We start from the raw sequence: 15,826 nt of genomic DNA, 5'->3' as shown, positions 1-15,826 counted from the left end.
AAAAATACGTAGGTACGATTTTTTTTATTGGCGTTTAAAGTTCAAATTTTGACAAAATTTATCAAATTGAAAATTCCAAACTATTTTGTGATTAAAACTTTGTGCATTTTAAATATAGCTAAAAATTTTAAATTTAAAGCAAGGTTACATGTAATTAGTTAATTCTGTACCAAAAAAATTTGAAAATATATAAACATATAGTTTCATAATTTGAAGCTTAAATTTTGACGAAATTACATATTTAAACCGAGAATAACGATTTTAGTAATTTTGTTGTAATTTAAAAATATTATTTATGGGTATTTGAAACTTTTAGAGTAGGTATACTATTTTATTTCATACAATGACATTTTAAAATGTAACTTGTTCGACAAAAATTGATTTAACCTACAGTTGTACTAGTGCCTAATAGTAAAACAAATTATTTTAATTACAATAATATCACCAATAAATAATATTATACTCTGACAGACTGCCTTTGTTCAGAATCGGTTTTTATATACAATGATTTTATATTATATTGTATTCAAATTTAACACATCCATTGCAGTGACTTAATAGACACATAATAATATACAGCAGAGCGTTAATTGTTTTTCGAGTAAATTAATTTCTTATTTTATTCTATGTGAATATACCACACTTACACAAAAAACAACGATTATATATTTATAATCAATGTATTATTTTACGTAGTATATTATATTAAATTTAATCATAAGAACAAAATGTTTGAACTCAAGTTAATGGAACACAATATGTGATCCATTTCAGATTCAATTAAATAATAAATATTATATATAACATTACAATATTTGGAAGCACTCGTTTTATCTTAGCATATCAATAAAAATTATTATAAGTATAATCCGTATTATAATATTATAATAAACGTTAAATAATAACAGTAACATGAAATAATAAGATATAATATCTATTTTGTTATTAATAATTATTAATACAATTAAATATTAGTAATAATTGTTTAAAATATTTTGGAAGACTTGTTTACGTTCATCTTTAAAAAGCTTTATGTTAAAACTGGAAGACATATTTTTCGATAATATCACAATATTATAAACAAATGCTCACACTACTGCACACGTATAATAGTTGTACAATATAACGGGGAACCTATTTAGTTTCGGCCAACACCTGGCGAAGTCTGTCGATAAACATGTGAGCGTGATGGGGCTGGAAGATCAACGCCGGTCGCATTCTGATGCCCACAACTCCACAGCCTCCGGATTGGACTCCTGAAAACATGAAAACAACGTAATATTTATAGTCAGTCCTGACTATCAGATACTGCAGACTGTATAAAAACACAACTAATGATATAGTTTAATATCTATATAAAATGTCTATAATGCAATCAAATGAGAAGGAAGTTGCAAGATTGTGCAAAAGTATTGATGGTTGAAATGTATAACCACTAAAAAAAAGGATTTTTCTTAAAATGTAACTAACTATACTATTTTATGGTATACGAGTAAATGCAATTTAACTCTCAAAGGATTTTTCTTTCGAAAACTTCTATATTTCAATGAGGTAAGAACGAGGGTGCAATCAGAACTATTTGTCGGTCAAACTTAGTTCCAAAGTTATAACCTTTTGGAGTTCTTGAGTTTGCGTAATTCCCCCCATCGAGATTATTTTGTTTTTTTAAATTATTTTATCTTAACAACACGCATTCCGAAAAATAAAATTATTATAATTTATTATAAAAAAAAAATATGAAATGAAAAAAAGTATTATAATTATTATTATTGCATTTTTTAAATTTTATTCTGATTCTGGGTTATTCTGAATAATTAAAACATAGTATAAAGTATAAATGTATTTTTTTTATAAACAATTAATACACAATAATAATATGTCTATATAAATGTATTGCACCTTAAATTTACTAAAAAATGTTTCGCCTTAGACAATGGGGTACTCGTACCCATTCTCTAAGTACATGTTTGATTAAAACTTATGGAATCAAAGAATAATCGAAAGATTTTGAAGGTTTAGAGGAAGTTTAGACAATAAATTAAACTAGTTATTTTATGTTTGATTTGAATAGCTCTTCAAACAAAAAAAGTTATTCATTAGTTTAAATTAAATTAAATCTTATTATTTTCTATTATTATTATGTTTTTTAACATTGGCTTTTTTACGGACAATAAATTATATACATTGTACATTTGTACATGCATAGTTAATCATTGTATTATAATTTATTTATATTATTTTATTACCTTAATATGTATATGTTTATTAAGACAAATCCATAACTGATAAATCAAAAAAATAAATAACGATTTTGCAAGATATGTACCTATCGGCTATCTACATTTATATTTTATACTGCACGATATATGTACATACTTTGGTATCTATGCTATCTAATCTCCAATTAATCAATGTATACATTTCCGGTAAATATACAGTAATTATACTCTATATATTATAGATATTTAACCTTATTATTTGTCTTACTAATAATTAAATTATTATTATATTTAAATTAAATTTACACTAATAAACATATCTGATAAATGTTAATGTTCGATTTTATTTACAAAGTAATAATACTAATAATTATCTACTAACCCAATTAAAATTCAATTCAAGCAGTTTAAAATTAAAATAATCAGCTTGAAAAGGTATTTATTGATTACAGAGTATAGTTTAATGATTAATCGATGTGTATTTTATTGCCACTTTAATGTTCGTGTCTGAAATCTGATCATCAAATAGAAATACACAAAATAAACACCAACTTAAATGTATTTATCTAAATACCTGTATAAAGTTAACAATAATGATAATTTAAAATATTGATGACGTGTATAGGAAATTTTGAAGTTTGTATAAATAGTAAATATTTATTATTTAATAAGTAATAATAAATGATAATACTTATTGTTCGAAAATTACGATAAAATAGTTTTTATATAAGAAAATAATATTGATTGTTGGTTTTTTATATAATATTAACTATTAACCGTCGCACACATTTAAAATTCAATGAAACATTGAAACTTAAATGATCATTTAGTGTTATTAAATCTATACGTAATTTAAATAAAAATAAAATATTATTATAGTACCTATCATAGTGTAAGGATTATGCCCGTGGTCTTAGTGTCAAGTGCTTACCAACGTAGAATAGGTTTCGTATGACATAAGATAATTATTATATTCATACAAATCATGGTAAAATACTAAAATGGTTCGATATTTCTATACCTACGTGCTTACTATAACTTATTAACGTTTTTCAATTTTGTAATATTTGAATACGAAAAATAAAACACACACATTAAAGGTGACAGGAAACACACACAAAATACACACTAATACTCTGTGCACAATATTATTAAAATACTATAGTACCTTTGGTTAAAAGTCTTTTGACGATGTCGTCTCGGAGTTTGGCATCAGTAGCATCGAAAGTTATGAATGTACCGCGGCCTCTTGTGGAGTTTATGAGTGCTGGAAACTCAGCTTCCAAGTCTCTGAGTCCGGACATGAGTACATCGCCGGACTTTTCGACCACAGACAACAGATTTTCCCTCTTGATCACCTTCAGTACAGCATCAAGCAATACGATTTTAGTCGGATCTCCCATCCAAGTGTTGAACACACGGTAAGGCAAGTCGGGTCTACGGAAATTAAGTAAGTGAAAAAAACAGATTAGGTAACAAATTCCTACAACAATGATGATGTTTTATTAATAATTATATTATAATATTACAAGAATTCGGTCTTCAAGTAGTATCCTCCGGTTTGCATTTTCTTACTAAAAGTAACGATGTCAGGTGAAGTTTCCAGATCGAAATGCTCATGACACCACATCTTTCCGGTGGGACCGCCACCTGTCTGCACCTCGTCGATTAAATATCCCACGTTGTACTACAATTTAGACACAATAACGAATTGATTATGATTTACCTAATTGTTTTTTTTTGTATAGATCTTTCGATAGCTGCGTACAAATGTACCACACACCTTTTTGGCAATCTTCTGAAGCTTCTGGAAGAAATATGGTGATGCGTGGTTGTCTCCTCCTTCCGACTGGATGGGTTCTACGACGATTCCTGCCACGGGGTTGCCCTTCTTTTCCCACTTCTCTATCAGTTCCTCCACCTGAGAAAACAAAAACGAACCGACCAAATCTTAAAATATATACTTAGTTTACAATAATCTGCTTACTATAATAGTTAACTTTTTGCTTTTTAACGAGTAAAGCGTGTGTATACATATGTATACATTTTTTATAATATATATATTATTAGGTATTATATTAAATAAATAAATAATGTACATACCTACTATGTAATATATAGGGCGATGGACCAAACCTAACCTTCATTATTTAATTTAAAAATAATTTTATTCAAATCCTGGTTTTTGGAATTTTTAATTATACTCATAGATATAAAGAGCGTGTACTCGATTTCTTGAGATTTTTTGCATTACCGAGTGTACCCTCCCTTTTTGCAAGATTTTGACGCTTCAATATTTTTAGAAATATTATCCACCAAATAATTTACATTAGAAAAAGGGTGTTCCCATTTGAAATCAGAAGATGGTATCTTCACAGGACACTAGATCCTTGAATAGTAGCAATAGCAAATTTCAAGAGTTTGAAAATATAGTTTGTAAATATCTATATTTAAGAATTTCAAAAATTTGATTTTCAATAACTACTGTTGTATTGAACAAAAAAGGGGGTGAACATGCTATATTGCTAGATGAATTACTCTGTTTATGATTGTACTCACTTCGGCCAAGCAACGTTCGTCTTCTTGTTCATTTTCCCTGAGGTTCTCGTGCAACGGATACTTGTACTCGGGAAATCTAGCCATTGGCCAGTCGAACGCTGGCACGTCCAACTTGTGCACGTACTTAGAATGCGTGGTAGATAGGACGCCCAGTGTGCGGCCATGGAACGAACCCTTGAACGACAGTATAGATAGCTTGGGCGCACCCGGCGGCATGTTAATCATGCATGAATCTTTTTCCAAGTCTGTGAAGTCTGAAGTGCCTCCTCTCTTGTCCCGCTGGTACTTCATAAACATATTCTTGTACGCGTTCTCGTTGGAACAAGACCCACACATCATAGTCGTCAGAGCGTCCATACCTTTAGGTGCAACCTACATATTGGTATAAATGATATTATTATCATCATTAATCATATTTATTATCAAACATCATTGAAATCAACAAAATAATTTGATAGGCGTATAAATACAATACTATATAATTATTAATATAAAAGTGATGCATATTATTCTACAGATATAATATATATATATATATAATAATGTATTATGGTATAAGTTCTAAACCTAATTGACGGTCTTATAAGTCAGTGGATTTAATACTTCACAGTTAATATACGTACTAGTGTGCCTCAAGTATATATATAGGCCTCTGTTCAACATTTAACATAAACATTTTTTTTAAATATGAGGTTTAAGAAAAATTGACTATTTAAAAAACAAATAGTTACCAACAACCCATGTAACATTATAAATTATAATTACTAAATGTCGTGAGCTGTGAACATACGAAATTATTCACGATTACAATAAAAAAATGGATTAACTAGAAATGTACACCCTAAAATAAACTCCAATGTTACATCCTACTATAGAACTATACCCGAAACGATGGAAATCCTACTATAAGCAAAATCAATCTACTATCTATACAGTAGATACCTAGATACCTAATGACAGTACCATCTCTAAAATTATAGCCTCAATGGACGATTGACCGATTAATCGAATTTCATCTTTCTATAGTTCGATAAAATTATTAATTTATTGGGCGATTGTAAATTCTCCCAATGGTAATCACTAATCAGTGTAGGTAGGCCTTACCTACAATTTTCTTCTGGGGCCTCTATTATTTTCTACATATACTATACTTAGGGTAGTGGTTTTAGTACATATATCCTCCTCCCTCAATCCACCACCAGTCAAAATGTTAATGAGTTATATTTTTTAAGTCATCATATGGTATATGTCAGAATTCAAACTTAAATAAATGCGTTTGTAATAAATTTAAATTTAAATAAAAATCTTTTGACAGTGTATGTGTAAACTTTCCTGAGTCTGTGGACATTATATAATTATTGTATATGTTTTGTATATATTATTATAATATAATATGCACATAATAAATTTTAAAAACTCATGTATATAAACTACAGTAAATAATAAAAAATATATTTAATTCAAGTAGGTAAAGATTATACGTTGACTCAGGAAAGTTACCACTCCAAATTAATTTAGTAGATTATCTTTATTATACATAAATGTTTTATACTTAGTTCAATACAGTTGTAATTATTTTCTCTGGTGAATTTACAATATATATTCTCAAATTATTATTTTTTGTCCAAATCTATTATTTTTATGTTATGGGTGCTCTGGTGCGGTAATAATATTGTTGTATTACTACCTAATACACCTATATTAAAAAAAAACTTACACTCATCAGCGTGCTTCGTAATTTCTCTGGCCAATCGGCAGCTGGGAAGACACCCAACGCCGGACGATTGACGATGGCTTTCTGGTACAATAAAAAAAACCAACAACATTAAACGAACAAAACGTAAACGTATTAATAGGTATAATATACAGTGATCAATTATTTTTATCATTTAGATGGCTTATGCTACTGTTACACTAATATTCTAAGTAAACGTTTGTATTTTTGAAAATAATAGTTGTACTTTTACCTCTATTATTACACATTGGTATTCTTTTTAACAATACTTACAATAGAAGAGAATACTTTTCTAAAAATTCTTTTTAAATGTTGAATGTTGAATAAATCGTTACCTATTTAAAACTTAAATCAGCAGGAAAAAGATATGAATGGCCAAGTGCTACAATGGAGAAGTTGTGATGTCACTACTCCACTCTTCTAAAATGTAGGTTAGGTCATCTGATCTAGGTATTATTTATTCAATACTCGATATCTAACCATTAACGTTTTTTAAAGAAAGTTTCTTAACTCTATCAGAACTGCTAAATAAAGGCGGGAGAGAAAAATGTATTGATGATTTTAGTTCCCATGAAAACCCTTCAGTTATCTAGACAAATCGGTAATCTAGAGACACAGTTTAAATTAAATAATGTACATACTTTGTTCTCGTCGCTTTCCAACACTTTCAACATGTCCGGATGGTTGTAACCCAACGGCATTGACGATATTTGCGTGTACACGTCCAACAGAACGTTACCATCGACGTCAACCAAGTAGTTGCCCAGAGATTTGTTATAGTCAGCGAATAGCTGAACCGAACCGGATTGCTGAAAAGTGAAAACATATAGATGACTTTAGTCGGGGAAACTTATCTTCTAAAGAATAGTTCAGCGCAATTCGGAAAAATTGCAGTACATCATGAAGTATGACATTGTTATTCACGTGTTGTACATGTATTATTCCCGAAAGTACTATATATTTTTTACTCTATGATCGAGAGGTAAATTCATGCTCGAAAGATCTATAGAATCTATATGAAACGACCTATCATATTTTCCATACGTTTGAAAAATCAAATGTAACTAAAATGTAAAAATTTTATAATTTTAAAACTGGCTATCTCTGTTTAGTGTTTACTATTAGACATGGATATACTAAGTCTATTTAGTTGCCAAATGGTTAAAGTATTAAACCAATAGGTGTATTTTAATATCTTTATACAACCGGCTAAATGTTTAGTTAATTTTTTATATTTAAAAAATAGTAAAACTAGCAATATTTAAACTAACAATTACTGTAACAAGTATAACTATATCATCATTTTAAATATTATAAAAGTATAAAAGTGTAATATCTCTTTTTTATTTTATAGACCCTCGTTGTAGGGTATTTAATTAATGTACTTTTTATTTATTGAATTAAACAACACAACTTCCTGCAGTCGAAAATGAATATGAATCAAAAAAGCATCGTCTCTGCACTATATAATATCATTAATATCAGCAGATGACAGATGTCAAAATAATATAGTAAATAATGTAATATGTTAACCCTCAAATGGTACATCCGGTTAATGTCTTACCTGAAATTGGGAAATCTCGGCGAGAAGTTTTTTCGACTTCGGTCCTGGTACCGACGTTTCGACTGACGGTCCAGCATATTCTCCAGGGCAAATTGATGATGCCATCCTCACTGTAACATAGACATTTTCAAATAGCACATATTATTTTAGAGAAAACCAAATTATTACTCATGTATACCTAATATTATTATCTAATAATATGCCTTCGTTTTCTAAGAATTGAAAATATGCCAACAATTATTATTATTTGAAACGAAAGATGGGAATCTATTATCTGCATACGTATTATAATACTCGAAAATTCAATTAAAACAATATTTTTAGTGCCCCTATAAGATGTACAATGAAAAGTTCGGAAAATATTTTAAAACATTTTTATCATGCCTTATACCTAATGCAGTTTTTGACAAAAAAACAGAAGTGCATAGCCGTAGCGTGATAAATTTATTCGGGAGGCTATAGCCTATTTTTTTTCCTTGTGATATCGAAGACTATATTGGAACTTCTTTCAAATTCTAGGGGGGGACGATAACCCCTCCTTAGCTGCCTCTCCCCATTATACGCTTCTTCATACATTTATACTTTTATAGTATTATTAAATGATAATAATATAGTCACTAATGAGAACCTTCAGTAAATTTCAATTCAATGTTTTAATGGCGATAAAACATTCTTTGAATCGATCGATTCAAAAATGTGGGTTCTTTTAGTTAATATACATTAATAATTAAATCCCAATCCTTAGCGTAATTAAGAGTTTTAATGAAATAGAAATATAGAATAGGTAAACAATATTCCAATATTCCGATGTAATAATTTACAAACACTTGAGTACTTGACACAGTTTCAAAAACTTGTACAAACCGTGTACCTTGTAAATTATAACATACTACATAGTACAAAACATTTAGATATTATACTTATATTATTCTAGAACTTAAGACTTCAATAGTTGGGTACCTATAAAAAAAAAGCAGGGTCCCTATGCTGTACATTACTACATTAGGTATCTAAGAAGTCGTTATAATGGATGGTATTAGATTTGAATTCAATGATATCAAATCATTGTATACGAAAAACGATTGGTAAACGACGGTATGTCAGTTTAGGATATTTTATATTGTTATTAGTTTATTACTTATTAGTTATTATTAATATGGTAGCCGATAAATTGAATTAATATCATTCTTAAATTATCAGTGATGCTGGAAAAATATTAAATATAGGTACCTATGTTAAATTGGGCTGTTTTGGAACCGAATTACAACAAAATGATAATCATTATTCTTTGTGCTAATATGCAATTTATTTTTGTCCACATTTGAACTTTAAATGTCTATTAAAAATAACTGTACTCTTATATTTTTTAAATGTATTAGTTCTGGAAAAACTGTATAAGTGGAAACTTGTTTTAAATTTTCAATTTTATTCTTAGCTATAAAAATTGAACATTTTATACATTTTTAACTTGAAAATATTGTCAAAATGTGAACTTTAAATGCTTATAAAAAAGAATCGTGCCTATGTATTTTTAATATTTTTCAACTACTATTGAAACAAGTCATCAAGAATCTTGTATTAAATTTTCATGCTTTTCGACCCAACGAATACAATTTCATTGACATTTATAAGAAAAAAAATAAAAATGTCCGTCTACAGCCTAAAATGAGTCAGAATATTTTGAAAATTTTATCAAGTATATAAATTGAAGAAATAAACATTTGATGTAAATTTTAAGTGTCTACAGTAATTTGTTTTTGAATTACAACAAAATAAGAAAATCGTTACAAGATAAATCGAGTGAATATCCAATGTTGTACAAATTTCAAATTCAAACGCTCATAAAAAATTAATTCGACTCTCCGATAGTCATTTTTTATTTGACAAAGGTAGATAAGCTTGTAAGAAATCTTTTAATCAATTTTTAAATCTTAGATATAAATAGAAAAATTTGTATGCATTTCTTACTAGATAAAATTTGATACTTTCATGACTTTTACGAATTTTATCAAAATTCTAAGTTTAAACGCTCATACAAAATTATTGTGGATTTACATTTTATGCTTAACTTTTTTCTAATTTCTATTAACAATAGCTTACAATTAACCTTGTATTACATATTCACGTTTTTTGACGGAGCGAATATTGTTTTATCGACTTGGGTTTAAAAAAAACAAATAGTTATCAAAAATGTCATTTGCCTATAAATAGTTCAACACAAATCAAAATATTTTGAAAATTGTATGGTGTATAAAAAATGGTAACACAAATATTCAGTGAAAATGTCATGAATCTACGGTCATTTTTGTTAGAGTTACACTAAAAACCAAAATCGATTTTTTCAAAAAATGGTTTTGCGTAAAAATTCCAGTTTTTCCTTAAGTTTTTGTTTGTTTTTCCTGTTGCTTTAGAAAACTATTGGCAGTTTTAAATTTTGACCTCTCAAATGCACCAACTACGTTCACTTCCCTACCAGAAAAGCTGCTATTTAAAAAAGTCGAAGCACTTTTACTGCAAGAAACCATGATGATAGACACACAAAAAAAATAAATAAATAAATATAAAAACACACATCATTGTAAAATCAATACATTCAGCGCTCCGCTCAGAACATAAAACTGAGACCTGGTTTTGGGAACTGTGTATTTGCCTACCTATACAGGTTATAGCTAGGTCATAGGTGTATAATAAGTTTTTTGTGCCTATCTATGCCCCATAATATGCTTATTGCTTGTATCCCGGCAAGAAGTATATAGGTACTTATAAATTATAAGATATAATAGATAAAACTTACTTTAAAGATTACATTTTTTATATGTCAAATGGAATTTATTATTTTGATATCACTTAAGACATTTCTACCAATAGATGTTGTCATTGCTAATGCAAAGCTCCAATATTAAACATAAAATCGAATGCATCGATAGTTTATAATATAATTAAATAATGTATTTATTTAATATGTATTTGAATAATTCACTTGCATAATAAATTAAAGTCAGCTATTTTAGTTAAAAAAAATTAACAATAACAAAATAATATAATAAGCACCTACTGGATGACATTTTATTTTGGATAATCTATATCCGAATTTAGTATAAATAGTGACATTAGTGGAGGTTCAAAGTTATTAGTTATTAACATTTAAAATCATAATAATATGTACAATGTACATTGTACATCATGTTTTTTGTATAAACAAATAATTATTAGTCAATAAACAATACACTTATCGGCATAGTCAACTTACATATTGGCTGCTATACCTATATTTATATATACATATTTTATTGTTTTATTTCAGTCAATAATCTAATACTCATAAAACAAGTGTTTTGAAAAAATCATACATCCTCGTATATCATTAGGTACAGATTATTAGTTAATCAGTTAGGTGTTTTAAGAAAAAATGATGTAGCTTCAAGTAGGTTGTAGGTATGTATTAACTATTATTACATGAACACATGATAATAATCGAGTTTAGACACGTATATGGACGTGCAACCCAGGAACCCAGCCATCGGTTTATGTTAATATTTTGTTGACCTCTGTTGACTTACATTAATATTTACTAATACATAAAACTGAACTACAAACTGAAATATACCAATAGATTCATTTTTATTTCGATATAAAAATACAATAGTATAGCTAAAAACGATTTAACAAGTATAAAATGCACACAGACATCCAGTGGAAATAGCCAGTATAGGTAAGTTATACAGTCGTTAGTCGATGAGTCTCGATAACTCGAATCTCAAGGAGAAAAAAAATAAATTCAACCTATGTATTTTTTTAGTTATACATTCACCTCAAATATGACTAAAAAACAATTCAAGGGGTAAGAAAATAATTCGTGGTATCAAGGTATTTGTGTTATCGAAGTTTTCGAGTTAACGAGACTGGACTGTATAACAATAATATGCTGACCAGTCACTGTATCTAGCCGTACCTACCCATATCATCCAGCTAAAGAAAAATATAGACACTCGATAAAAATAATAATAGTTGGTATACCTAATTTTTTACCATAGAACATTTATATTTAATAATATGGCACTGGGATAAAATGATGTTCAAAATAGCTTAGAAAATAGAAAAAAAAAATTTTGGGGATAGCAATATAACTTTATATGTTATATCTCTGAAATACTACGTACAAAAATAATTGTATAAAATGTACATAAAATGATGATATTATCGTAAAATGTTTTTCAACTATCCACAAACATTATTTAAACTTTGATTTTGGAAAAATAATTTAGAAATAAGTAATAACTCAACTGTCAAAATTTGTTAATCAAAGTGTTTTTATGAAACGGATAAAATAAAAAAGAATGAAAACATATATTAGTATTACATAATAGGTACCCTTTAGATACATGTATGCTACCATGCGTATCAAAATTAATCTGTTGATCAGATGCTCCGATTGGTCATTTAATATTAAGTATATTGTAAAAATCGCATTACCTACATCAATATCAATAATTATGTGCATTTATTAGTATTGGTATATGTATATATACCAATTTATATTTTATTTGACAGGCATACTACTCGCTGGCCGATTATGATAAATGTAATATTAATCAAAATGTCAAAAGTCATACGTATTTTAACCACACTAACTTCATTATATTAGTACTATTACAACATTATTATAGGTAAGTAATATAAGTATAAACCTATCTACATAAAATTATTGTCTGTTTTATTCCTTTTTTGATGCATTTTTATGTCTAAATTTGAGGACATTAAGAGGACACAACACTGGATTTTTTTGTCTCCGTCTTACAAAAGAGTAACATATAAAATATTTTAAGCTTAATAGATCACGTGTAGCTTCATTAGCTTAAAAATTAGAGTGAATCGACCCATTATGAAACTTGATTGTAAGAACATTGTGTGTGTTTGTATGATGGTTTTTACGATGGTTAAATTGTTAAGTGAATTATGAGCATTTTTAATTTATGCTATATTATATAAACATAACTTGCTAAAAAATTCAAGTATCATAAAAAAAAAAAACCACCAACACATATAATGTTCTGACAATAAAGTTTTAATAATAGATCGATTTACTCAAATTGTTAAACTAACGAAACTGTACGCGTGACCTGCTAAGCGTAAATTTACTATATTACCTACTTGTAAGACGGATACAACAAATGCCAGTATTACGTAGTCCTTTTAAGTTTAAATAAGTATAATGTTTAGTACAGTACAATGGCCATAATTTATGGGGAATTAGGAACACAAACGTAACCTATATCTTAGGTTTAGGTGCATGGTATATCCACAAGACGTATCGAAATTCGAAACCTACTGCAGACTGCAGTGCATAACTGCATACGTAACTTATAACTTAACGGGTTTGTTTTTTTTTTTGAAGTAACATCTAACTTACAAAATTTTTTTTTCCTAGTATGAATTCCATAGATTCAAAATTATATTTGATTTATATATATAGGTATAAAAAAAAATTACCTGAAAAATCGAATACTATTTATACTAATGCTTATTTTATTCTGTATTCTAAATGAGTTCTAAACAATAAACTGACACAAGTGTTTTTGCATCATTACTTATTTCTGTATTTGAGATTTCAATAAGTATTAAAATAACTAATAAGTACAACTATCTACCTATACAATGTAAGAAACTATGTAGATACGAGTAAATAATATGTTAGTAACAAGAATTCACTAAAATAGTTCATAGAATTTTTTAATCGATTTAAGTATGTATAAGTACTTCTTTAATTAATATAATTACATACATTTTAAAAAAATAGAAATACCACCTATATTATGTTATTTGTTAAGCTTTAATGAAAAGGTATGATAATTCGTTTTACATAAAAAAAAGTAACTTTACACATTAATCTTAACTTAAATGTGTCTATATAAACTTAACTTAACGAGTTGCATATAAATACGTATATAAGACGGAGGAACTTGCAAATATTATGACGTCGTCTTCGAGTAAATATATTATTTAATAGGTATATTATTATCATTTGTTGTAGTAGTATAGTATTGGAAAATATATGGGTATGACAATAAACGAAGTTGGACATATTTTATTACCCGGTCCCCCTGCTGAATAACCATAATAATATAAAGGTACCTATCGATTAGCGAATTATCCATCCATATTCTATATACACTTTGATACTACCTTTGTACAACATTATTGTTGTACAAGCGAATCGTATTAACAAATATACTGGCATACGAATTTCTAGAGAAATTTACCATACCTATAATTCATTTAATTAAAACGACTGCAGCTTGCAGTCGATATTATTATTATTATTATTATTATTATTATTATTTTTATAGTACAACGTCGAAACGCGCAACTTACTTGGTGCACCGACAAAATGTTTGGCCGCCATTGTCGCTGGACGGGCTACGTCTTGGAATCTGTACATAGCTGAGTGACGTTTTTGATATTATTACAATAATATTTTAATGACACGTTCGTGTACCACCAGCGGGTTTGACGTTCCGGTAAAACGAGTGATGGCGAATGAGGCGTATACCTTTCGTATTTGACTAGGACGAAATATAATTATTTGTTTTGCCGTCGATTGACGATGGGGTTATTGTTCACCGCTTAGATCGTCGGGTTTGTGTATGAGCGGAATAAGACCCACCGGAGTAGTGGTACACAAAGATGGTATCACGTAGGTATAGGCAGGTACAGTCAGGTCTAAACCACCGTGGTGGAGTACTGGAGGTGTTGATGGACCGCCGTCGTGAGTGTAACTAAGCGATCCGGGCGAAAAGTTCTACCGCGTGCACGCCGTCCACTGCTGCGAGCGGGGCGGAAACGGCGACGACGACGACTGCGACGTCGCCCGATCGATATAGAACATGATGAATATAGAAGGCTTAACATACGGTTGGTGGTATTTCAAATTTTGATACTGGTATCATTGGTATTACGGTATTTTCAGTAATTTTCTAAAACATCACACCGAGGATACCTAGGTACATAAAATAAGTAAATAGTAATAATCGGTATTTTTCATGAAAAATTCCAACTTTCAAACAGGGAACATCTTATATCGTTCTATTTTAAAATGTATGTTTGTAATTATATTATTATGATTATATCAATTATAAGTTATAAATGTATTCGTGTATTTTCGGTAATTATGGTGGCAAGGTATATTCGGTAATAACCGAATAACCGAATCACGGTAACCGATATTCAAAAATACCGATAATTTCCGTCAGTCCTAAACCCTAGTAAAATATACTAAAATCATTAAAAAATGTTTCGTCATTTTTTTTTATTATTTTAAACTCTAGTTAGAGAAGTATATAATATACATATTTTACAAATAGATTATTACTAGGAGTTACTCTACACTGATGAGTGAGGAGCCACTTCGTGCCGTAGAGTTGTAAAACTGTAAGATCACTACTTATTTTAAACTTAGTAACAATAAAAAAGAGATAAAAAATAAAAATAGCAAAAAAAACAAAACGTACCTATTTAATTTACAATGATTGAATATAATAATAAAAAATTAATATCTGTTGTAATATAGGTAGGGTAGTACATTTAGAAATAATTATTACCTACCTACTACCTATATATTTAAATGACATTTTTAAATTTATATTTAAAGTATGAATAATTTGAACAAATAAGTAATTCTTTTGGAATCACAGTTCTTAACCAACTTGAAAGTAAGACATAGAAACTTTTTTGCTGCTAATTAATGGTATT

General features: G+C 28.4%; 1 protein-coding gene across 1 annotated transcript; it reads right to left on the bottom strand.

Moving 5' to 3' along the window:
* Positions 1–998: 998 nt before the first annotated feature.
* Positions 999–14,867, bottom strand: LOC111033873 (4-aminobutyrate aminotransferase, mitochondrial). The gene is made up of 9 exons (XM_022314808.1): positions 14,450–14,867; positions 8,078–8,187; positions 7,155–7,322; positions 6,496–6,576; positions 4,779–5,150; positions 4,003–4,140; positions 3,749–3,906; positions 3,388–3,656; positions 999–1,256 (listed from the first exon to the last, which is right to left on the bottom strand). The coding sequence occupies exons 1-9, from the start codon at positions 14,514–14,516 to the stop codon at positions 1,135–1,137; spliced, it is 1,485 nt and encodes a 494-aa protein (XP_022170500.1). The 5' UTR covers positions 14,517–14,867; the 3' UTR covers positions 999–1,134.
* Between the last annotated feature and the right edge of the window lie 959 nt (positions 14,868–15,826).

Source organism: Myzus persicae, unplaced genomic scaffold (assembly GCF_001856785.1).
Source record: "Myzus persicae strain clone G006 unplaced genomic scaffold, MPER_G0061.0, whole genome shotgun sequence".
NCBI classification, from domain to species: Eukaryota; Metazoa; Arthropoda; class Insecta; order Hemiptera; family Aphididae; genus Myzus; species Myzus persicae.
Note: the sequence above shows the minus strand (reverse complement) of the source record. Positions and strands in the feature narration are given on the sequence as shown.